General features: G+C 37.4%; 1 protein-coding gene across 3 annotated transcripts in view; it reads left to right on the top strand.

Annotated features, from left to right (window-relative positions):
• Positions 1 to 24,725, top strand: part of LOC110465974 — a 34,284-nt gene extending 9,559 nt beyond the window's left edge. For all 3 annotated transcript variants that reach the window (XM_021522192.1, XM_021522191.1, XM_021522194.1), the window contains 19 exons: positions 196 to 342; positions 1,054 to 1,222; positions 5,724 to 5,857; positions 7,395 to 7,491; positions 8,271 to 8,467; positions 8,809 to 8,976; positions 9,221 to 9,476; positions 9,954 to 10,069; positions 11,121 to 11,259; positions 11,748 to 11,945; positions 12,542 to 12,629; positions 13,113 to 13,270; positions 14,830 to 14,945; positions 16,385 to 16,552; positions 17,843 to 17,993; positions 18,520 to 18,573; positions 19,421 to 19,579; positions 20,079 to 20,204; positions 22,120 to 24,725. In XM_021522192.1, the coding sequence (XP_021377867.1) occupies positions 196 to 342; positions 1,054 to 1,222; positions 5,724 to 5,857; positions 7,395 to 7,491; positions 8,271 to 8,467; positions 8,809 to 8,976; positions 9,221 to 9,476; positions 9,954 to 10,069; positions 11,121 to 11,259; positions 11,748 to 11,945; positions 12,542 to 12,629; positions 13,113 to 13,270; positions 14,830 to 14,945; positions 16,385 to 16,552; positions 17,843 to 17,993; positions 18,520 to 18,573; positions 19,421 to 19,579; positions 20,079 to 20,204; positions 22,120 to 22,451 (2,973 nt within the window). In that variant the 3' untranslated portion in view covers positions 22,452 to 24,725. The remainder of the gene's footprint in view (positions 1 to 195; positions 343 to 1,053; positions 1,223 to 5,723; positions 5,858 to 7,394; positions 7,492 to 8,270; positions 8,468 to 8,808; positions 8,977 to 9,220; positions 9,477 to 9,953; positions 10,070 to 11,120; positions 11,260 to 11,747; positions 11,946 to 12,541; positions 12,630 to 13,112; positions 13,271 to 14,829; positions 14,946 to 16,384; positions 16,553 to 17,842; positions 17,994 to 18,519; positions 18,574 to 19,420; positions 19,580 to 20,078; positions 20,205 to 22,119) is intronic.
• Positions 24,726 to 24,907: the final 182 nt, after the last annotated feature.

Here is a 24,907-nt window from a genome sequence, read left to right as displayed (position 1 = left end):
TCCAGGATTTTGGTCCCCTACCTACACTCGTGTTATGTATGTTACTATAGTGACGTGTGCTGTTACAGGTATTTTGGTCCATAGCAACCCTCGTGTTATGTCTGTTTCTATAGTGATGTGTGTTGTTCCATGTGTTTTTGTCCCCTAACTACACTCGTGTTATTGTTGTTACTATAGAGACGTGTGTTATTTCAGGTTTTTTGGTCCCCTACCTACCCTGGTGTAATGCTACACGAGTGGCTACTGGTATCACGGCGTAACAGACTGACAGAGGACCAGGATTCAGCCCCACGTGTCGTACAGAAAACTATAGTCTACATCTGTACCACTATGTATCGTGAGGTGAGAAAAAATATTAAAGTATTAAACATCGTTGTAACAAGGTTTGTCTTACATTTAACGGTTTGATGATGACAATAATCATATAACATAAGGACTTAATAAGGCATCAAATCGTGACTTTTGTTTTTCTATTCTTAAGGCTATTAAAAGTCAAAGTCAGGTTTAATTGAAGTTAAACATGTGATACGTTTTTTTGGTGTGTTTTTTTTCTCTCACAATTATAACCATTACTATTATCCATATGTTGTAAAGCGCTTTAGAGAAATTTTACAAATAATATAGGGCGCTATATAAATGTTGTATATTATTTGTATATTATTGTATGATATATACCACCACTGACACAATATTTTCCTTTTAAAAGAGTTTCGCACAACGAATGTTGTAGAATGTTCAAACTGGCATTGTACGCTTCATAACAATGGAGGATAGAAAACAATGCCAGGTCGCGAATTGTTGTTCGTTAATGTGCAAAATATCGAAATGATATGTTTTTATCCGGAAGACGGTGGTAGGTGGTGGCTCTTTCCTTGCCCAGGAAAGTTTATCATCTTATTTATTTTCTTAAAACAAACGGTGCTTCAATTTGAAAAACAAACGATGCACAATTTCACATTGCATTTAAAGGTGTGAGTTAAATATAACCACATGTATCACGGGAAATTCGGTGATAGTCCCTGTTAATTTTAACCATTGATGTGTATATTGTAGACCAGGGATGAAATGCAACAGTTACTTAAGTCTATCGCCCGGGTGAAGGACGCCAAGGCTCATTCCGACAAGTATTTTGAATCGCACGTGTTTTTTGATGGAGGAGTAAAGGAGAAGACCCCGACAGACTTCGCTTTACAGCTTGTCAGTCTGCTGCCGGAAACCCTGGGTATGTGTGCCGCAGAGCTGATCTGTTGCTATTTCAAATATATAAAAGACAATTCCTGTGAGAAGAACAAAGACATCGTTTGGCTTACCTTAAATATATCTGTTACTTGTTTTTAAATAATAGATAAGTTATTTTCTATTTTGTGTATTTAAGTTACATATTACAGTCGAACCCACTAACGTTGAACTCGGATACATTGAAATACCACTTAGTTGAAAGAAGATAAATCTCCTGTTGGTTTTCTATATTTTCTTGGAATATCGATATCGGTTACATTGAACAATTTAAAAACCGCTTTTAATGAAAGGTTTTTCGTTCCCCGTCACCTTTAATTTTGTTAGAACAATATCGATAAGAACGGTAGCTCACTTGGTCATGGTAAAGGGGCCGAATGAATAGCCAGCTTGGGTAAATCACTATGTGTTCAAATGACGTGGCTTCCCCAAGGTCACACAGAAAACATAATTGGAAATATACCAAAAAACGAAATACCCGTATTTTCGGTACAACCACCAGCACTTAGCTTCAAACACAAGCTGCAGTTCCTGACAATTTGTTTGTTTTTACTCGGTCGCAATATCGTAAACTGTCTTGTATGACTGACTGTTTTCAAAGGTCTAACAGTCAAATATGTTTTAAAGACATTTTATATGTACATTTGATTATTTATATATGTCAACTATAACCATTTGTACACACTATTTTAGCAACACATCAAGGAGGGCTCATAAATAAGTGAACTGTTTAAGTCGTATATCTTAATTCATTTAGATAGCCTTGGTTACCACAATAACAGAACTGTTTATTTCATCAAAGTAATACAGGGAGCTAGAGTGTCGTAGGTTATCAATGTTTTGCATTCTGCATGGACACAGGTCAGTACTAATCACCTCCGTCATCTTGAGCTGACAACTGTAGGATACTAGTTTGTGCGATTAATTGTTCTGATGTCAACTTCATTGGATGTATACTGAGTTGAGGTGACTCAGTACATATATAAGATTGACGTCACAATCTGTAATCACTGATACACCCCTGCATAGATAGTTTGATTTGATATATTTGTGCATTGTTACCGAAACAATAACAACAGAAAGCATTTACCTGACATAACGTCATTTAGAGACATTACGTCATTTAGAGACATTACGTCATTTAGATAGAGTGTCTGTTAAGGTAAAGCGAACCACCAAGCAAAAATGTGTCTTGAAGATTTATGATTACGTCAAAAATTAGTATTAGATATCTGCTATCCATAGAAGGAATAAAATTTGTATGATGCCATGCTGGTTTTCGATTTATAATATTTTCCCCATTTTCCCATTTTCCTTAACTGAAATGCATTTTTGTCCAATATTTGCTATACTAATATTCTAACACTGCTTAAGTATAGTTTGTGATGCTGGATTTAGGTCAAATTATAACAAAAAGCGATTTATTGCCGTTTTTTCATGTAAAACGTTTTCGTACACATGTCAACGCACCTAAGTTGTTTTTTCAAGTTTTAAGCTATTTTGATAAAAAAAAAAAAAAAAAAAAAAAAAAAAACACACACACACAAGCGTTCCACAACATGTTGAACTTGATTAGATTGTATATACTAATCATTCAGTCTTGACAGAGATAAATTTCAGATACATGCTGTCTCAATTTTTTACATTTTGGTTAATCACATTTATAAACTTAGTCACTTTATTGATTTAAATGATTTTAGTTTAAATTGCTGTTTATAACGTCTTTGTTACTATCAATCAAATATAACACATGACAATATATCTAGACGAGTTTATGGTTGATAACAAGCCGTTTGTTTATTTCTCATATCTTGCTCGGTACATGTGTACTTATGCACATTAACCTCTGACTAGTCATATTACAGGCCGATCTTTATCAGACTGACCACAGATTAACACGTATTAAAATTAAATATATCATGAATGGAAATACTATAAACCGTGTGTAAAGTCTTTATAAATCACAGTCATTGTTTGTTCCTGTCTTTATATACGTTACAGCACAATAGTCTAAATGTTATATTAGCATAGAGAATGAAGATTAAGAACGCAAATAACAATAATGATACTAATATAAAAATGTCCAATACCATTGTTTGTGTCAACAGATGGGACCATCCTCCTATATCTCGGCTGGTATACGGTTATACGGTTATATTCACATCTATACGCAGGATTTTAATCCACTGAAAAATGGCTCAAAGACGAAATGAGTAATAACCAGAGATTTACGTAACGCATTATATCCAGATGATCGTGTTTATTATATTCTGTATTAATTGTTTTTAGTTAACACATGTGTACATTTGTTCAATATTCTTTTATGAATTAACAAGCAAATTTTCACAATGTAGATTACCTTGTTTATTGGCAAACAAAGTTTTACACTTATTCAATCATCAGTATGGGTTCATCTCCACAACAAAGTTAGAGAGTAAATAGGAATTTGTCGCTCTGTCTGAAGACATCGTTTTTGTCTCCTTAGAACTGCACTGAGTTTAATGTCGCCTCAAATGTGCACACTCCATTTCCATCACAATCCTCTCCTTGTCATCGTGTTACAGTCGTGTGTTTCACATTGCTGTTTTGAGAGTTATTCCTATGATCTTAAATATTGCTTTTAACAAGCATGTCCAGTTCTCCAACCCAAAGTGTCCATTCAACGAAAATCTGAAAATACATGTTTATGTATAACATATTGTTTCAATCCCCTTTTGTCAATGTTTTGTTGGTTAATGTAAATGTAGACCGTTGTCTACACAACTCTGGAGTACTCCACCTATAAATTTAACCTTAACATGTGTAACTTATTGTCTAAATCCCTTTTGTCAATGTTTTGTTGGTTAATGTAAATGTAGACCGTTGTCTACACAACTCTGGAGTACTCCACCTATAAATTTAACCTTAACATGTGTAACTTATTGTCTAAATCCCTTTTGTCAATGTTTTGTTGGTTAATGTAAATGTAGACCGTTGTCTACACAACTCTGGAGTACTCCACCTATAAATTTAACCTTAACATGTGTAACTTATTGTCTAAATCCCTTTTGTCAATGTTTTGTTGGTTAATGTAAATGTAGACCGTTGTCTACACAACTCTGGAGTACTCCACCTATAAATTTAACCTTAACATGTGTAACTTATTGTCTAAATCCCTTTTGTCAATGTTTTGTTGGTTAATGTAAATGTAGACCGTTGTCTACACAACTCTGGAGTACTCCACCTATAAATTTAACCTTAACATGTGTAACTTATTGTCTAAATCCCTTTTGTCAATGTTTTGTTGGTTAATGTAAATGTAGACCGTTGTCTACACAACTCTGGAGTACTCCACCTATAAATTTAACCTTAACATGTGTAACTTATTGTCTAAATCCCTTTTGTCAATGTTTTGTTGGTTAATGTAAATGTAGACCGTTGTCTACACAACTCTGGAGTACTCCACCTATAAATTTTACCTTTACATGTGTAACTTATTGTCTAAATCCCTTTTGTCAATGTTTCGTTAGTTAATGTAACTGTGTCTTTGTAACCATCGTGTTGTTTCTATCGATGTGATGTTAGGGACCAAGTAGGTGGAAATCAAAATTGGTCCAAACCATTGTTAAAACAGAACAGGAGGTGACAGCTGATTGGTTGATTGATGGGTTCTACGTCCGCTTCACTACCGAGTAGTTCGGTTATCCAGCAGACGATTGAGGTGGCAAAACCTCAAACCTATCTAAAATTATACCTTCGTGTCGCTACCGTTTTCGATAGACATATCAGTAAACAGGAGCGATGCGCAAGATCTAATTTTAATAAATAGGCAAATTTCTTAATTACACTAATTTAAAAAACAAAAACTATGGAGTTTTAAAATAGATTTGATACGTTTCAACGAAACCATGTCAACAGCCAGCAAGCATTTGATCTATCATGTGAAACACTCTATTGATTCAACCTTTTTCCTAGGACCTAAGATGTTAATATCATACACATGTTTGCGAATTCTCCTTCGTGTTGTAATTTCATGCAGTTCAAAATGACTTTTGAATAATTACTACTTTAATACACTTAATAAAGTAACTTAATAGGAAAAAGATGATAATGTGGTCAGTAAATCATGGTGGTGGTTTTGGGAGGGGGTAGTATGCAGAATTATGAGTTAGTCTCTTGATTAAAAATTTAGTACTCCACTGTCAGGATCTGACCAATTTTATGTAAATAATTTGTACTTGTCTTCCGATCTACTAGCTATGATATTGTGTGATTGTATCTTTGTTTAAAATATGAGAAGAAGAAAAAGAAAATAAAATTAATGACGATTGTTTTGATTATACGACGTCTGTTCTAAAGATATTGTATAACAAAGATAATATTTTATTGGGGGCACTTTTATAGCAAACACCCATCCTTCTGTTACAGGGACAAAACCTATGCTCAAACTCCCATCCTTCTGTTACAGGGACAGAACCTATGCTCAAACTCACATCCTTCTGTTACAGGGATAGAACCTATGATGTGTACCAGATCTATGACCGCGTACGGGATGAAGCTCTCCTGGCAACTGTTAGCGTCCGGTGAGAGGCGTCAAGCACGTGGCATGACATTTACAATTCACCTAAAGGACAACAGAAAGGTATGTGTAGATTGAGTTTAAAGAGGTCTAGAAAGGGGGTGGGCTAGGGGGAATGTCAGCGGGGGGATTCAAACGGCGAGAAAGAGATGTCAATGTGAGGGAAACAGGACAACAGAATGTTGGCGGGGAGTGGGGGAGGTTTGGTTGGCTTTAGTATTGTTTAACGTCCTATCAACAGCTATGGTAATTTAAGAACGACCTCACCTGTGTGCAAGATACATACGTGTAGTGTATGATGCCGAATTTATAGTGATACCTCACTGAAAAATACTGCCAAAGACAACCAGCAGGACACCCCACTTTGTCACATTACACTGACAACGGGCGAACCATTCATCCCACTCGTTAAGTGCTGAGCGTTAAACAGGAGTTGAAACTACCATTTTTACAGACCTAGGTACGTCTCGGCCGGGGACAGAACCCAAAGCCTTCCTCACAGGGGCGACCGCTCAACTAAAGAACAAAAGTGATGCATTGTCAATGGAGACATTAGGAAGTAGAAAATTGTTTAGAAAGAAGAGAAAGATAAGATCCCAAATTTAGTCGCCTCTAACGATCATGCAATGGGGGCAGCAGGTACAATTCTTACGCCCTACCTCCTGGGAGCCTGTTCCACTAATATTCTATATCCGTAGCCGAAATTCTTTCGAATTAACGCAAGCAAATCAATTCTCGTAAAAATCAGTAATTTAAATGTGCATGAATCAATCCAGCTTGTCTCCATTTTTCAAACATTATATGACCTCCTGATTAGCCACTTAAGGTTGATGTGATTCACAGGACACACGTATCTATAGCGTTATCTTAGCCCTCATCTTCCCGGTATCGTTAATGTGCTATCACGTCCTCTCCTTGACACCAACACTAACTCACTGTATCATTAGCAGACCACGTGTCAGCCATGCCCGTCGTGAGATTGTTTGTGAGGGGCCGGTAGGGTGTTCTAGCTAATACCACAGCAGTACCTTCCTATCTAAGATACCATGGTCACATAGGAGCCTTAAATCTTTGGCGGTATTGACACTTCTTCGTCACATGTCAAAATTAGAGTTTTTATTGAATCCCAGTAAGAAGTTTTTTCTTTATCTAAACAGTTGTTGATTTTCATTTTGTATTGAGTGTTGGCAATCGTCTTGGTTCGTAGTTGTTATTCCGCATATTTAAGGACTGAAATGCATTTCCATATATTTCTTGGTGGTACGAAACAAGTTACTAACAAAACCATTTGTACTATTATAAATGTGGAATAAAGATACATTTCAGTTTGTATATTTGGTTCATAATACAGTTTGACATCTAAATTTAAGTATGAATTTTGCGTCAGAAAGTGAGTGATCCCCAATTATTTTCAAAATATGACAGAGGGTACTTGGCTGGTAAATTATATTCAGAAATATATTAAGATTTTAAAATGATTCGGAAAATCGAATATTATCATATTTTAGCATAACATTTCGTCATCAATTAATCAAAATAATCAATTTTTTGATAACCTTTTTTGAAACTATAAATCTAATATTAACGATTGTCTATGTAGGTGAAAAACAAGAAACGATGGAGTCAGATCATGTACATGTCGTACGTCCTCGACTTTCTCGTCAAGCAGTACATCGACTCGTCAGGTAACCCACAGGGTGAGTAATTATGTCACTGACTCGTCAGGTAACCCACAGGGTGAGTAAATATGTCATTGACTCGTCAGGTAACCAAGATGGTTATTTACCACTGTCAGTGACTCGTCAGGCAACCGAGAAGTGTGAGTTACTAATGTCATTGACTTGTAAGGTAACCCAGTCGGTTAGTTACTAATGTCAATGACTCGTCAGGCACCCGAGAATGTGAGTTACTACTGTCAGTGACTCGTCAGGCAACCCAGTAGGTTAGCTACTACTGTCAGTGACTCGTCAGGCACCCCAGAAGGTTAGTTAATTATATTAATAACCCGTGAGGTAACTCAGAAGGTCAGTTATTACTCTACGATTGGAAATCAGCGTTCAAATACGGCAGAAAATCTCGCATCCTAACTATCCAATAAACCATATACATTTTCTATCTTAATCTTAATTAAGATACCAAAAATGGTGAATATGTTGTGATACTATAGATGGCAGTAAAAAGGGGATAGAAACCTAGGCAACATCTTTCATGCATACATTCTTAGTTTTCTTTGAAAGTAAAAGACCTGAAGGAATGATGTCGTATGTAATCGACCATAAAATACCGGTATTCAGCTTATTGTGACATTGGTAGGGGTAGGAAAGAACCTCTAGAGAACAACGCGACTGTAGACAAGAAGACCGAAATACTCCTTTGTTGCCTTGCCATTATGAATGTAAATAGGCCCACGTGTTATTTGGGTGATTGTGTATTCATGTAACACCTTTTATTGTATGTATCTATTTGTACCTGCTAGTTGACGATAACAACGCCTTCATCCTCACCACTGACGCGGATGTCAATTTCACACCGGCATCTGTGGAGGCTTTACTTGATCTCATGACCCGGGACCGATCAGTCGGAGCGGTATGCGCACGCACACACCCTGTCGGATTCGGTCCTCTGGTATGGTACCAGAAATTTGAATACGCCATCGGTCATTGGTTCCAAAAGGTAAAATTAAATGTAGATATAAAGGAGATTGTAAGAAACAATTGACAATGTCGATGATAGATCCTTTTGTCTAGCTGGAAGAGTCACAAGAACAGTATAATTGTATCTGTACCAGAAATCGCACATTGCTTCGTCTATGCTAATGTTTCTAGCATTTTTTCCAAATTAAATGCGAAAGTGTTACGTTTCAAATTGTGGTTTTTTTTGGGAGATAATGTTTTATATGGATAATTATGATAACTAATTCAAAAAAGGGTATTTGTCATTTTTTGATCGTATGGGATTTTCTCATCTATCGGCATTCTCAGTTGTGTGCAATGACATGAAGTACAATGTTTCAGGCTGCCGAGCACGTGTTGGGATCGGTGCTTTGTGCCCCTGGCTGTTTCAGTGTGTACCGAGTTAGTGCTGTACGTGATATCGTCTCTACATACTCCTCCAACGTAGAGAAGGCGTTTGAGTTCCTCACCAAGGATATGGGCGAGGATCGCTGGTTCTGTACCTTACTGGTGAGTGTTGGGAGTAGAAAGGGACGGCATTCCACTGTAATGTATTCAAAGTCGTTTTAATACGTAGGCCTTCACATGCAGAGAGGAATGCATTCAATTGGGGGTGGGGGCCGAGTTCATTTTGCTACGGTGACGACCATTTCATGTGCAGCACCAGATGAAGCACACTCAGAGGCTTGCACTTTCTAGTGACCTACACAAAATGATCATCATATTATTAATACCATGCCTCCTACACTTGCAGGTGCAAAGTGGCTGGAGAATAGAATACTGTGCCGCATCAGAGAATGAAACTCAGTGTCCGGAGGAGTTTGAGGAATTCTACAAACAGAGACGGCGTTGGATCGCGTCCACCATCGCCAACCTGCTGCTCCTGGTGCGTGAGTGGAAGATCATCAGCAAGTTCAACCAACGAGTATCGCTCCTCTTCACCATATACCAAGGACTGCTTCTCTTCTCGACGTTGATTGGTCCGAGTGTCGTTATCCTGGTTGTCTCGGGTAAGTTGATTGGTTATCATTTTGTTAAATACTCGTTCATGCACCGCCGGAATTAAACATGTCAAAACATCCCATCCAATACGTCAGTATCTTTGTATAAAAACCTTGAAACTCACCGTCACGTCATTTTCACGTCATAGAAACAGTCGACTTTAAAAAATATTAGTACTTTCCTGCTCGATCAAGGACAAATTAATGTTATTTTTTGTCGCAGGTAAGCCCTATGAAGCTATTGTTATTCTTTCTGCAACGCATTTTTATGAAAAATCTTAAGTAAGTTATAACGATGTTTGTAAAGTCAGAGTAACAGACACAAATATGATGTTGCCATAACATTCTCAGCAGTAGTTGGCACGCATGCGTGGTGGCGTGAAATAAAATGCACGCATCCATCAATAAACTACGAACTATCTTTACTGTCGGGATTCATTTCCTAATTGCGTTTTTATATTCGGATACCCTCTGGTGTTTACACAGGCGGTCTTGTGTACGCCTGGAATGTGAGCAGTGTGACGACCATCATACTACAGTGTCTGACCTGTGTAGGATTCACAATCATCTGTCTCTACTTCTCTCAAACAACACAGATGAAGGTAAGAACGTGAGGATATCCCTAATGTCCTACTGGACAACCGTTATTAACTGTTCAGACTAACTTTTTACGCTAAATTATCCCGTTTTAAGTTATCTGCTTGTTTAATTGGTCTCAGCCACAATATATCAATTTTATACAATGATCTAGATTTCTCTCCCATGTTACTTGGTAGACACCTGTAGCTGTTATTAAACACAACTAAGTGACCAATAAATTGGCAATGTGATTTTTTAGAGTTTTAGAATGTACTTTTACGCACTGACTTAAATTGATACGTTGATACATCCAGGCAAGGGAAGCGGCGCAACTCATATTGTGATTGTTTACGTTATATAAAACTATTTTACATCTGTAAAAATGAATTGTACGGGTACAGAACACGTAAATAGATGAAGTTGGTCCATGTAGAGTAGACATTCCACTGTTAAGAAATTTAATATTTTTTTAAGATTTCATAGATTGTCACCCTGGGATCGTTATACATGTTATCTTTACCTTCGGCACATATATATTGTATAAGCATTGTTCCTTCCTAAATCAGACAAACGCGCGCAATATCGAGCTATGGAGAAGATTATAAAAATATTTCTGAAAACATTTTTCTGATCGTCTTCTTTAAAATGTCGTACAATTTTCAGTTTAAAACGACATAAAATGACGTTCGAAAAGTTTGTTCTACGAAAGAAATGTATACAAGAAATAGAAAAGCGAAACCACGGTCTCAAATATCGAATATAAATGCTCTTTTAGTTGTGTTAACAAATATAAGGAGATTTGTAATGCAGGGCGCTAAGACAGTCAGATCTTCGTGTCTTTTACTTACAAGGAAAACTAAGAATGTATGCATGAAAGTTCAAACACAATTAAAAGACAAAGTAATTTCAATGTTTGTCGTTATTAAAACGAAACGAATAAATTTAAAAGAAGAATAAGAAATGATTACTTCTATTTACAATTCGCGTGATTGTGATTTCATTATTTCTTTTAGTGAGTTTAATACCATAGAAAAATGAGAAGTTCGTAAAAACTTGTATGTTTCGATTTCATAGGCCGCCAAAATACTAACATTTCTGTACGCATGCGTCATGATGGCTGTTGCCGTGGGAACAGCTCAGCAGGTGGTCCAGGACCTTACAACAAACGACGACGGTACCAGTAGCAGTGAGGTTGTCACCATCAGTCCGTCCGGTAACTGACCTTATTATAACTTTATAACTAACGTTCTTGCTAACATTCATGAGCAAAAACCAGATCAAATATTTCAAAATTTCTATTAACATTTCATATTATGGAAAAAAACGAATGTCAGCGAAGATGTTATTTGTTGATAAGACATGTAAGGTTTCAACCATTAGTCCTACGTGATTAGCAGATGATCTAGTTTTTCAATGACTGTGATATCAGAAATGCATAAAAGCTTCAATAGTATACCCTTGTGCAATAATGAGTTGCTTAGTTACAAAGACTCTTACAACGTTGTGGAGAGCTTTCATCATTTAATTGGGGGGGGGGGGGGGGTCTTTTTTTATCAATAATCAATAATGCACTAAAAATTGGTAATTCGGCAATAAGTCCTCCAAAGGCTGCTCAAAATGAGTGTATGATGTAAACATAGTGTCAATATTATTTCTTTTTGTGCTGAATATTGATATCACACTATACATACTTATCCCCAGACTTCAGTGTGGACCTGCCATATTCCTTGACCACCTTGTACTTGGGAAGCCTCATCTCGATTTTCTTAGTCGCTGGTATACTTCACCTTCGAGAGTTTACGTGCCTCATCCACGGCTTCTGGTACCTGATATGTTTACCTTCGGGATACCTCATCCTCAACATATACAGTGTGTGTAACATCACGGATAGATCGTGGGGTAAGATTTTCTGTTGTAATTTCTTCTACCGCCTCTCCTCCAGACATATTTATCTCTTAGTAGCAGACTGTTTGTATCTAATTTTTCCATTATCCGTGAAACAACAAACGTGCAGGATACGCCCTTTTTATGATGAGAACTCTTGTATTCAATTTCGTCTAGTTCGAACTTTCACTGTCTAGAAGATTAGAAACTGTTCATGGTTGAAAGCAAAATTAATGTTCCAACTGACCTGAGGCTTACCGTATACAAAATCACCAATTAAGTTCTTATGTTTGTGTGTGTTAACACTGCGGTAACTTTTGTTTGTGTGTGTTAACGCTGCGGTAACTTATGTTTGTGTGTGTTGACACTGCAGTAACTTATGTTTGTGTGTGTTGATGCTATGGTAACTTATGTTTGTGTATGTTGACGCTATGGTAACTTATGTTTGTGTGTGTTGACGCTGCGGTAACTTATGTTTGTGTGTGTTTACGCTGCGGTAACTTATGTTTGTGTGTGTTGACGCTGCGGTAACGTATGTGTGTGTGTGTGTTGACGCTGCGGTAACTTATGTTTGTGTGTGTTGACGCTGTGGTAAATTCTGTTTACGTTAGGTACTCGGGAGGAAAAAGAAAAGTCAGTAGTCAAAGATACAAGACCTTGGTATGAAATAGTTGGAGAAACAATCCAAAAGGTTTTTCTGTAAGTACTCTTTTTATCTTTAATATATTTCATATTTCAGAGGTACTTTATACAATGGCTCGTGTATCATGTACATGTGCACCTCGAGTTTTATTATTATTATTGTTATAGCGTTATTGTGTTGCAATTAGTTTGATAGATTTATTGCCTTTTTTACTTCGCAATTTTGACTTTTGATAAGAAGCTAATGAAAATATTTATCAAATATCAATTTAAGGAAATCTAGATTCACCGATGATCGATTCCTGAAAAAGAGCAGCTTTAAATCAAGTTTTCCTCTCGGAATTAGGTTACAAATGATCAGTTTGCGGGTTGTTTTGTTCTTATTTATACATTTGCGTTAAATTATCGTAAAACGGGGGGCATCATAGAAGTCAATTCGAACGATCATGAAGTGGGATAAAGCAGGTCTTTTCTTTCCCCGAAACTACACAAGGTTGATGTGTAAGCTTATGGATTTACAAACATGAGTCTATATTACAGTTGTTGCCAGTGGACAGCTAAACAAACTCCCAGTGACTCAGCACCCGGTCCCGTCCGCGTCCGACACACTTCAATGTCAGAAAGCCACCCCAAATCAAAAGGAAGTGCTGGAGACCTCCCTAAAACAGTGATTGAGGAAAAGGACAATCACCCTGAAGGTAGGCCAACATCAATACATGTAGTTCTTGAAATCTGACAGATGAAATAAAAACTTATCCCAACGTATGAAAAGTTTTACTTAATATTTTTAAGGAATGTCCAGTGTGGCAATTTAATTTATGAAAGCAGAGAGTGGGAACGGGCTCTTTGTTTTAATTACACTTTATTAATAATACAACACTTATGAAATCCGTAGTGAACTTATTTAAATAACGCTTACTGACCCAGAGGGTACGGTAAATGGGGCGTTAATGTTGGGGGGAAACGCAGTACACACGTAGTTGGGCAGGTTACCCGATACATTTTCAAGTCCAATTGGGAAATCAAACCCTTGCTGTGATAGTGAAAGGTACCACCCAACCGCTCTTGAAGAATTTTGATTAGTAAGAAAGGAGTGTGAGACGTTATATTCTGGTCGTCTAGAGAGGAAAGGAGAGACATGGGACCTAGTTCTGGTTGGTGAGGAGAGAAGGTAGGACTAGTGTATACTCATAGGATGAAGACAATAGCTTGTCTAATGCTGTAGAAGAATTCATGTATTCATGATTGGCTATAGAGGATGGTAGGACGCGAGACATTTTAGCTAGAGATATTAGAAACTTGGGGGAAATTGTAAGTGAGCAGTGTCGGATTTTACTCATTCTCATTGGTTAGAGAGGAATGTGCTATAGGATTCTGATTGGTAAGAGAGTTATGTGTTATAGGATTCTGATTGGTTAGAGAGGAATGTGTTATAGGATTCTGATTGGTTAGAGAGGTATGTGTTATAGGATTCTGATTGGTTAGAGACGAATGTGTTATAGGATTCTGATTGGTTAGAGAGGAATGTGTTATAGGATTCTGATTGGTAAGAGAGATATGTGTTATAGGATCCTCATTGGTTAGAGAGGTATTTGTTATAGGATTCTGGTTGGTTAGAGAGGAATGTGTTATAGGATTCTGATTGGTTAGAGAGGTTTGTGTTATAGGATTCTGTTTGGTTAGAGAAGAGTGGGGAACTCGACCTCTCAATACCAATGTACTGTACAGTTGCTAAAATTCGTTATTTTCACTGTCGCCAAAGACAACGTGAAATTAACATACTCAGTGAGCATTAATACCATGGTTTTAACATACGTGAATATCTATTTATATATATAGACACACACAAAAAAACCTGTTTACTGCCCAATAATGAAGATAAAACTAGAATTCAATATCGTGTTTAACTTTATTTTTACAAAACTCCTTTAAAATAAATATCATCACCTAAATATGAGAGTATCCCTGTGAGTGTTTTATTTTTACCTGGAAGTGTTGCGCGAAATTTAATCCCCGCGAAATATTAGCCCCGCGAAGTTAAACAACTGTACAGTATACTACTGTATCGAACCAAAGTCCCACACATGAACCTATTGGCGTATTCATTCCTTTTGTTTAAAATATGTAGGTGTTAATCATGTTTAGGTTCGACTTAGTGTGTGTTGTGTTTTCTATATGAAGGAGGGTTAAGTTAACGTCTTCAGTGTGTTGTATACTCTCTAGTCAATATCTGCTGTAAGACAAAGATTTGTTTTAGACGATCTTCAGCACAGTATGACGCACGAGGAACCGATACAGGAGGCGGAGGATAGCTACTTTGAGGACGATGTGATGCCACAACTCTTGGAGGAGTGGCTGGACAATGATTTCAAGGTGAGTAATCCAGGAGTAGGTTGTATTACATATCTGACCCGCTATATTATACGGCCATGTCATAAATATGGTATTACACACGTGTTACTAAACCTAAAGGTGCTGCGATTGGTCAAAACCGTGGAGACATATTCCTACGCCACTTAGGGTACTAGTTTTATAAACAATTCCACGTGAAATATTTACCATTATTCTAAATGAATTTAAAATGTTTATTTTGTCATTATTATTCTCATTGCATTTAAAACTGACCATTATTAAAAACATAAACTGGCACTTCTTTGTCACTGCGCGGAACGGCAATACTATGATCAGAGTACTTTGGTATTGATGTATAGAGTCAGCTGATAACAGATCATTGTATTTGCATTTTTTTTTCATATGATGAATGTTGTGTGATAAAAAGTATCTCACATTCGTGTTCATGTCATTTTGAATTTATTTCACTCCTTTAATAAATTCAAGATGACATAAACACTCATGTAAGATTATATTTATCATACAGTATGTATAATCGGTTTACGCGATGCAAATCAACAATCTATGCGTATGGCATCTCTTCAATTACAAAACAAAATAAGTTTTATTAAAATGAAACCTGAACTGATTTACACTATGGCTGTTTTGTTAGGAAGAATTTACCATTCATAAATGTAATTGTAAGAGTCTGCGTATTTCTAGTATACAATAATCACAACAAAAGGAAGAACGGAAACACCTATTTGAAAAATGTTTGTTTGTAGATGTAGAATACCAAACAAAGTGAACTTTTTACTGCATCCTTATTAGGTCATAACGGTAAACATTGGACACACAATACAAAAATATGTGTCTTAAGTGTGTACATTACATATGACAGGGAAATGTTCATTTAAAAACCTTTATAACGTGACAAATGTACCACAGATAATTGATGATTAAACTTGTACTTCATGTAAACCGCAATAAATTCTAGCTATGGCCAACATTTGGGAAGGATAGTCCAAAAGCAGACTCATGTTACGTAAAACAATAGGGTAACACATGAAGAAAGGACAGACTTATTTGAACATTTTGTTTGTATATGCATAAAGCCAAATAAAGCTTGGCAATTCCGTTCCTTAAGAATTCGTCAGTAGTGCTTTAGTTCAAAATAATGAAAATTCCATATCTGAAGTGTTCTAAAATATATGTAGAATAGAGAGAGACGGGAGAGGATACCAATAACATATTTACGAGGTTACAACAGATGATTGATATTTAAATTAGTACTAAAGTATTTCATTTAAGCCGTACCATTATAACTCACAGTGAATCTGGTCGCTTGTTATCTGGTTCTACCAGGTCTACTTTTACGATAAAATACATTAGTTCTTTAATAAGCTACACTTCAGGGGAAATGTTTTTAGTGCTTACCTTTTTTGGTGTTGTTAATCACGTATTTTTTGTTCCTGCAAAAGGATTACATCCCCCTGTTCAAGAAGCACGGCTTTGACAGTACGCTGTTTATCAGTGCCATGAAGGAGAAGGACCTGGTGGCTATTGGAATCAAGCAGAAGGCCCACGTCACATACCTGATGGACCAAATCACAGCACTCCCAGACTTCCGCATTGAAGTCAATGTCCCGGTACGTATTAAATCTCAGGTGAAATAAAATATTGTGTTATCTATAATTGTTGTAATTAAATGTACCGTCCTAATTAAAAGACTCTAAAATATAATCAAAAGAGTTCGGTAATCGTGTCTGCATTGTCACTAAAGATGAACCTGTGTTTACATCTATACAACTTGATAATAGATACAGTATGCCAGATACGAACTAGGCTGCACCACACAGCTGGTTTGTCTTGCTTGAGTGTAAATTCTGATGTTCATTACCTAAGCATAAAGATGTTCTTTGAAGGTTTTACAATAGCCCCTATATTGACACACTTGGATACTTGCACTATATAACCCCACTGAGGTCAAATGGCATTCATATCAGCAATGAATGCATGGCCCACGTGTTGACACCATTATCAGTATGACGTCATAATTTTAACGTTGGATATTACAGACCTCCCTTGAAAATGGCTGTTCTATTCATTAAGTAAACATACACGTTACACAAAGACAAAATATATTTCAAAAATGGTTAATATGGTTAAATCCTTATTTAGCATCCAATATGAGTGGCATCTTTATAGGCTATGAATGCAAACCAAACGTAGTTCAGTGCAGATTTAGCTCACCAGGGGTTTCAGTTACTTTTTGGATATATTTCCTTATCCTTGTCTTCTAAAGATCATTTTATAAAATGTTGTTCAAAATTAACGAGTAAGTTTCAGAGGAGGTGTTATTTAAAGGTTTTGCACTTCAATCCCTTGGGTCAGCCCCTTCTTTAGCGCAGAATTAAATAAAACATAATTGTTTATGAACGACGACGGACGAAAGCCAATCGCAATAGGTGACCTGAGCAACTACAATGACCAAAACAATGAAAAAGAATTGTATATATTATGTTATTAGATTTTGACGCAATAATGAAGACAGTCCACAAAAATTAACACGTGATTACAAGAGAAAACTACTATTTTGAAAAATTAGATAAAAGTTTGGTAAATAGAGGTTGTTTTTTATTCCTGTGTAGCATGGTCCACATGTCCAGATCAGCTTTGTCAAATGCAAACCCCTTAGTTCATAAATCCGGCTCAATGTTGTTGATATTGGGAATACTCTTGGCGAGTTGTTAGAGTTTAAGACTAGGAGTTCTGTGTTATCAATGGAGTATTAGTGGTTTATCAGATTAGTAGAGACGGGTACTGTGTTACTAAAAGGGAACACCGTCTATTTATAGAAACAATATAAACCAGATAAATGATTTAAGGCCTTTCCTCTTCCTGGATTTGTGTTTTGTTATTGTTTTACTGATGTACAGGAGAATGTACGTGATTGGCTCCGAGATATCGGATTAGAACAGTACTACGGGGTGTTCAAGTCCAGCAAAATCACAGCATCAAAAGATCTGGAAATCCTGAAGTCATTTTCACGGAAAGAAATCGAATCCGAGCTAAAAATCACCAAGGCGGGTACGTTATACAGTCAGCGAATGGTAACCTTAGTAACCTAGTCAGTAAAGTTCATGGTATGCTAATTGGTTTGACCGAAATGTTGCCTCCGATTGAAAAAGCGGCCACACCTTTGCAGCTTACATCTGAATAGAATCAAGTATTAAGGGAATATCAAATCAGTTGAAAGTGAATAAATACCGAAACCAAAATGATTATTAAAAGCAACTAGTAACTCCGTCAGCCTCCTAACATCATAACAGTGATTTTGTACCTAAAACACACACATATTTTAACATGCCAGCATCATTGTGTAAATTGTTAAGATTTTTCGAACCGTATACTAAATTTGCTGTCTTGGTTTTTGTAAATTGCTCGGATAAAAATTAACAAATAGTGACATTAAATTATGCTTTGCTCATTGAGGATAAATAAAATATCACTTAAAAGTTTTAACTGGTTTTTTTCCTGAGAGTTGACGAGAATAAACACTGCATGTGTTGTGTATGTAAATAGTTGTAAACTCACATAATGTTGTTATTTTCAGGTCACGTGGCCAGACTGCTGATGGCCATAAAACACCTGAGGAATCCGACTGATGGTAATAACGACTTATTAATGTGTGTTACACTTTCTTTATCTCATTAACATACAGGGAAAAGGCATGAGGGGTACGTGATAAAAGACTCATATTGTGTGTGTGTGTGTTTCCGAGATTACAAATTATCATAAGATGTATATATATAAAAGATGTATTTTAATTGTATATTGAACAACCCCTGTATTAGTAACAACCCCTGTATTAGTAACAACCCTATCAGTTTGACAGATGTCTGGGGAATTCTTCTAACAAAGCTACGTTTTCCTGAAATCTCAAAATTCTAAATAATTTATAATAACCTGTTTTCCGCCATTGTGGTATAAACATCCCCCGGGGAAAAGAAATTTAGAAGCTCTGTGTTTATTTTATTGGGAGTATCTTTAAAAAAACATAATTTTTAGGTATTAAATCTGGGGAAATTGGAGTTCGAACCCCTGTTGCGCCCCTCACCTACACATGCCGCTGTCCTATGCTACATTATGATCCTCTAATGTATATCTTACACACTTTCTTTTGCTTCGTCTTAAAAATGACATGGACATGTGACATTTTAATATTTAGTCATATCAGTCCATAGCCTCGGAAATTCAACTTAATTAGTAACTGTATTTTTTAATCCGTATGATACAACACACGCAGATTGATACTATGTAAATTAATCGCTGGCCAGAGCGAGGTGGAGGAATTTCACCCGATATTAGGCTGCTAAATCTCCAACACCGATCGGAGCGAGGCACATGACAAATCTGAGGTTGTAAATTGAATATTTTTCAACCAAAATGTTTATGCGTAGGCGAATCGGTTACCATGGAGATATGGTTCATTGTGAATGTTGTTCATGTTTCAGAGGAACTGAAGCGGATAGAGGTGAAGAAGCAACTCAGCTCCACCGAGTGTTATGAGATAGAACAGATAAACCAAGAGGAGAACTTTTTCTGGAGGGAACTCACGGACGCATGTCTCAAACCAGGCTCCATCGCCTTCGGCCACAACGAGGAACTCAAAGGTAGTTACCAAACAAGAATTTGGGAAAATAAACATTGTATTCACCAATTGTGCTGCTCATGACAGTGAAACTGTTAAATTGGTGGACAGACAGACAGACAGACGATTTTATCCTAATTTGTCATAAAACCCCATAGCCAAAGGTCCAAGAGAGAGGCGTGACTATATTACTCGATCTGCCTTTAATTTTTCTTCTTCATAGAACTGCTATTCCCGAGCAACTGAAGAGGGCTTCCCTTAATTTCTGCATGGATCGTTGTTTGACCGAAAAGCATAAACGTCCTCTTTCTTCAAAGTGGAGGGGGTGTAATATTTTGGAAATAAAGATATCTCTGAATACAGTCGTATATTGTTGTAGCAGAACAGAACTAAATACACTTGACTATCGACACCACGTATTATACGGATATACTAGGGTTCTACGTAAGGGTACACAACATTGATTTATATGACAGAATATTGACTTGACTCACTTCTATTACAATGTGATTATGTTTTAGAGAAACTTGGTGAATTGAGAAACAACTTTCTGGGGATATCCGCCGTCGCTAACACGTTATGGCTGATCCTCCTCACAACTCTGGCTTCTAAGAGTGAGCTCAAAGTGAGCGGCACGGATCCTGTCGGTATGTCATCCAACTTTTCTAGAGTCTGGCAAAAGGATTTGTAGATATATCACATAACACAATATAGTATTGCACATGTGATGAAAAACACGTGACACAAAATAGAACTGCTCACGTGATACCACACCACGTGACACAAGGTAAACGTCCCCATGTGATATTACACCACTCGACAAAGAACACCTCCCATTTGGATGTCACATCACGTAAAAAAGTTATACCCCCATGTGACGTCACACCACGTGAAGAAAGTTATACCCCCCCTGTGTATCGTCACATCACGTGACATTAAGTTTAAAAACCAGCACACGAAATCACATCACGTACCACAAGATATATCCCCACTCTGTTTTAGCTTGATATACTGAAAGCATAAAGAAACGCAGGGTAAGCATTGGGGGTGGTTTAGTGTTATGTTTTGAAATGCTATATGCAATATGTTGATATAAGTATAAAAAATATATTTAATAAACAAGTTATCAAACATTCTTTAGATTTTGACCGATGATTCATGAGTAATTGAAGCACATTTGACGGTACCACCCAATATCGCAAAGGTGAAATCGACTGACACGTCAGTATCTCGTATGACCCCGACCCCCCTCTCTCTCGTGCATCTGTCACAGTCCCGATTCTCTTATGCATGGAGTTCATCAGTGCATTTATCTGATTTGGATATTGTTCCACTCTTCTAACAAGGCAGTCCTTAGTTGGTCGAGAGTAGTGGGGGCATTCCGACGCCCCCTTACCTTCTTGTAAAGGTCGTCCCACAGATGTTCGATCTTGGACAAATATGGACTGTACGGCGGCCATTCGAGTGGGTTAATGTTGTGGTTTGCGAAAAGTCTTGACAAACTCTCGCAGCATGGGGCCGGACAGCATCATGCTGGAAAATTGTGTGATGCTGTTGCACAAGCGGAACTGCAACCGGGCGAAGAATTTCGTCACTATATCTTACAGCGGTTAAATTATCGGCTACCACAAGCAACGGCTACTTGAACCCGTGAGATATACCTCCCCAGAACATAACCGAGCCACTCCCCAAACCTATCCCTCTCAAGAACGCAAGCGTCGGCAAAGCGTTCCCAGCGACGCGACTATCCGGATGAAAAAGGGTGAACCGGAACTCATCTGTGAAAAAGACCCGTCTCCATTGCTTCATTGGAAATCGTCTGGGAGCATGTAACGCCCACCAAGCCAAACGCCCCGCGCTACGCGCACGAGTGAGAGGCAGACCAATGTAAGGATAACGAGCTCACAGACCAGACTCGCGCAATCGGTTCCTTACAGTTCTCGGGTGAATGTGACGATTATTACTGCCTATTGTATTAATAGCGATTTCAGTGACAGTAACGTGGCGATTACGCAGGTGGGCAAGACGAATATCCCTGTCTTGACGTCGCGTCGTTACACGCGGACGTCCCGATCGCGGTTAGTCGGCAGCCCTTCCGGTGTCCCTTAGACGACGGACAAGACATTCTATGGTTGAAACATTCACACGGAACTGCATAGCAACCGTTTGTTGCCTTTGACATTACATTAGCAATGGTATAGCCTAACCCTTCTGAACTTCCGCCAGCCTTACCATTATTGCAGGAAAATCAGATTGACAGTAAAGAGTAGAAAGCGATGTGTATACCTCAAGGAGTGTCAAGTGTGATGACGAACTTGTCATCATTATTTCTTTTTCTTTTTGCATTTTAAGACTTCCATTATGTGGCCCGGTATATTACACGGTTGAGTAACTTTAGACACTGGTTTCAGTGCCCAGTGACCAAGATACTCCTCTGACCGGTTTTCATAATTTTAGACCAAGCAGTTTGATAGTTATTGCATATACTGTTACCCTGCGTTTCGTCATCCTTTCAGTACATATTCACATCAACTCACGGACACACATATGTTTCTGTTTCAGGATTGGTTTTCCTGACAATTTTCGGATTTCTCCTCGTGCTGCAGTTTTTGTGTATGCTGGTTCACCGACTGTCGACATTTGGACATTTTTGTGCGCGCGCACCCTACAGATTTGGTCATCAGTACAACAGTTCATGGCGATTTTCAGATCGTAGCCTCGGTTTGAGTTTGAGTGACGAAGACAGACAGGCTCTCATTGATGCTAAGGAAGGCGATAAGAAAATCAAAGCTCGTCTGGTGGCCCGGAAACGAAACAAAAAGAGGCAAAATGTATCTATATTGGATGAAACACAACATTTACTCAAAGATCCGCATCATACGTCATACTTATAGACGTCGATAAGTAATACAATATTTGTTTATGTGACCTGTATCTCGTACGGCGGTTTCCGGACAATAACTGTCGCCTGGGGGTGAACACATGATATTATTTGTGCACATGGTCATCATGAGGAAGACATGTTTGTGATTGCTTTTCAGGTAAGCAGGTCAACGATCACGTGAATTGTTTCTAACAATATTGGTTAACATTCATTAAATTTTTGTTTTGTTCATATAGAACGATCATGTTCATGTGGTTTCATGTGTTCCTTTGAATAATGGATACTTGATATTATAGTAAGTTAAAGCAGACGTGATTTCCTGTTACTAAAAATAGAATGTTTATTTTCGTGCAATATTTTCATACCTTGGGAGCGACCATGTATATTATTGGTAAATTGTTTAGTTTGGAAAAAGGGAAACTTTTGACTGATTTCCGATACAGAAGTTCAGGGTGATTTGGGCAGTTACTAAAACAGAATTTAGTTTCCGGGCAACAGCTGCCGACCGGCGTGTTCGGAGGTGATCAGGCCAACACTGTCCACACAATTGTGTAGTAGCGGATCGGTACCATTTCATCCTTCAGCCCTTTCGTCTTTAGCCCTCAAAGGCCTTTCTCTAAGGTTTCATGATTAAATATCAACGGATGACAGGACGAAAGGATGACATTTGTTCGCGAAAGGATGGTGATCAAATTGAAAATGAAATCAAAAGTGCAAGAATTGGAAAGTGTTGAGTTTCTTTCTTTCCGCATTGAAAGGATGAACGGAAGAAAAGGCAAAAACAAACCACCGTGTATGCTTGTCATTGCTTTGAACTAAATCAAATGTCGTGAGATCTGTCATTGAAATTAGTGTCGTGTAAAAAGCCATAATACCAAAAGCATTACTGATGAAGGTTATCATGCCCTTATTTGGTGTGTTGTTTGGTAAGCATTACTGATGAAGATTATCATGCCGTTATTTGGTGTGTTGTTTGGTAAGCATTACTGATGAAGGTTATCATGCCGTTATTTGGTGTGTTTTTGGTAAGCATTACTGATGAAGGTTATCATGCCCATATTTGGTGTGTCGTTTGTTTTAAAGACAAGAATTTCTTTGGTTCATATGTTGACTATGAGGAGGGGATGCTTTCTATTACGTTAGAGTGAAGAAGGTCAAATATGTGATTTGTATGCAAATATAGAATTTTTGTTCCCATGAAATAACTTATTTCGTTGAAAGCGAACATGTCATGTTTGGTATATTGTTTGTTATGAAGAGAGAGGATGTTTTTATTGATTTTGATGTCAGTATGTCAAAGATTGCGGTATGTATTACTTACCCTAACCGTATAACTTAAAAATAGAATTTCGGTTCCCGGTACTGCCTTGTCTTCCAGCAGTTTTTTTATATATATTTAAAAAGAATGTTAAGCTTTGCTGTTTGAGGTTCAACACTTGTCATAGTTGTCTAGATTTATAAATAGATGCCTGACAAAGGCTTCATATCATTGTCCTACTGAACAGGTTTAACATGATACTTTTACAGTAAGAACGCTATTCGCAAGATAGTAAAACCCCAAAGTGCTGACCAAGGAGGGGGCATACATACCAATGTTCTAGGGCAGGGACAACGAACTTATAAACCATTTGCTGATTGGTTGATTTGGTTCTGCGAGTCAAGTTGTTAGAGTCGTCTTTGATATGATGATTAAATTGTGCGAGTGGTTTTTGCGACTTATTGGTTGATTCAATTCTGCTAGTCTTTGCTGATTGGTTGATTTAATTGCGAGTCGTTTGTGATTGGTTGATTTAATTTTGTGCAAGTCGTTTTTGATTTGATAATACATTTAAGTTGTGAGAGTCGTTTTTGATTTGATGATTAAGTTGTGAAAGTGGTTTTTGATTTGATGATTAAGTTGTGGGAGTCGTTTTTGATTTGATGACTAAGTTGTGAGAAACGTTTTTGATTTGATAATTAAGTTGTGCGAGTCGTTTTTGCGACTTATCTGCGTTTGGTCAAATCAATAGGGCGAGTCCGTTCCTTGCAGGGAGATATTCTGTTTTATTTACTATATTTATGTGCCAGATGAAAAAGCCAGGGACCGTCCTCAGTCTTCCATTATTTAACATTAAATTTATAAAACAAAGGAATTGATGTTCATACAACGTAAAATTACAATATTTGCCGTGGTTTTATGACTCACTATGATGATCGAGCGGTATGCCGTTAACAATCAAATTAGCGTATGCATGGGTCCATTTTTATTTGATGTCCAGAACTAAAAATTGTTTTTATTTATTTATTATAATAATAAATACTTTTAAACTATTGTTCTTTGTTGTGCAGTTTTATACGACGAACTTTAGTAAACTTAAGGTCAAGCTAAAGCTTCCGGCAAGTTAGTCACTGTGAGCTCCTCCAGGAACCCTACACCCCATTTATATCTGTGATAACCAATACCCAGATGGAATAATATCGGTCTAT

Source organism: Mizuhopecten yessoensis, unplaced genomic scaffold (assembly GCF_002113885.1).
Source record: "Mizuhopecten yessoensis strain PY_sf001 unplaced genomic scaffold, ASM211388v2 scaffold11109, whole genome shotgun sequence".
In the NCBI taxonomy this organism is placed as follows: domain Eukaryota; kingdom Metazoa; phylum Mollusca; class Bivalvia; order Pectinida; family Pectinidae; genus Mizuhopecten; species Mizuhopecten yessoensis.
This window is presented reverse-complemented; position numbering and strand designations above follow the sequence as displayed.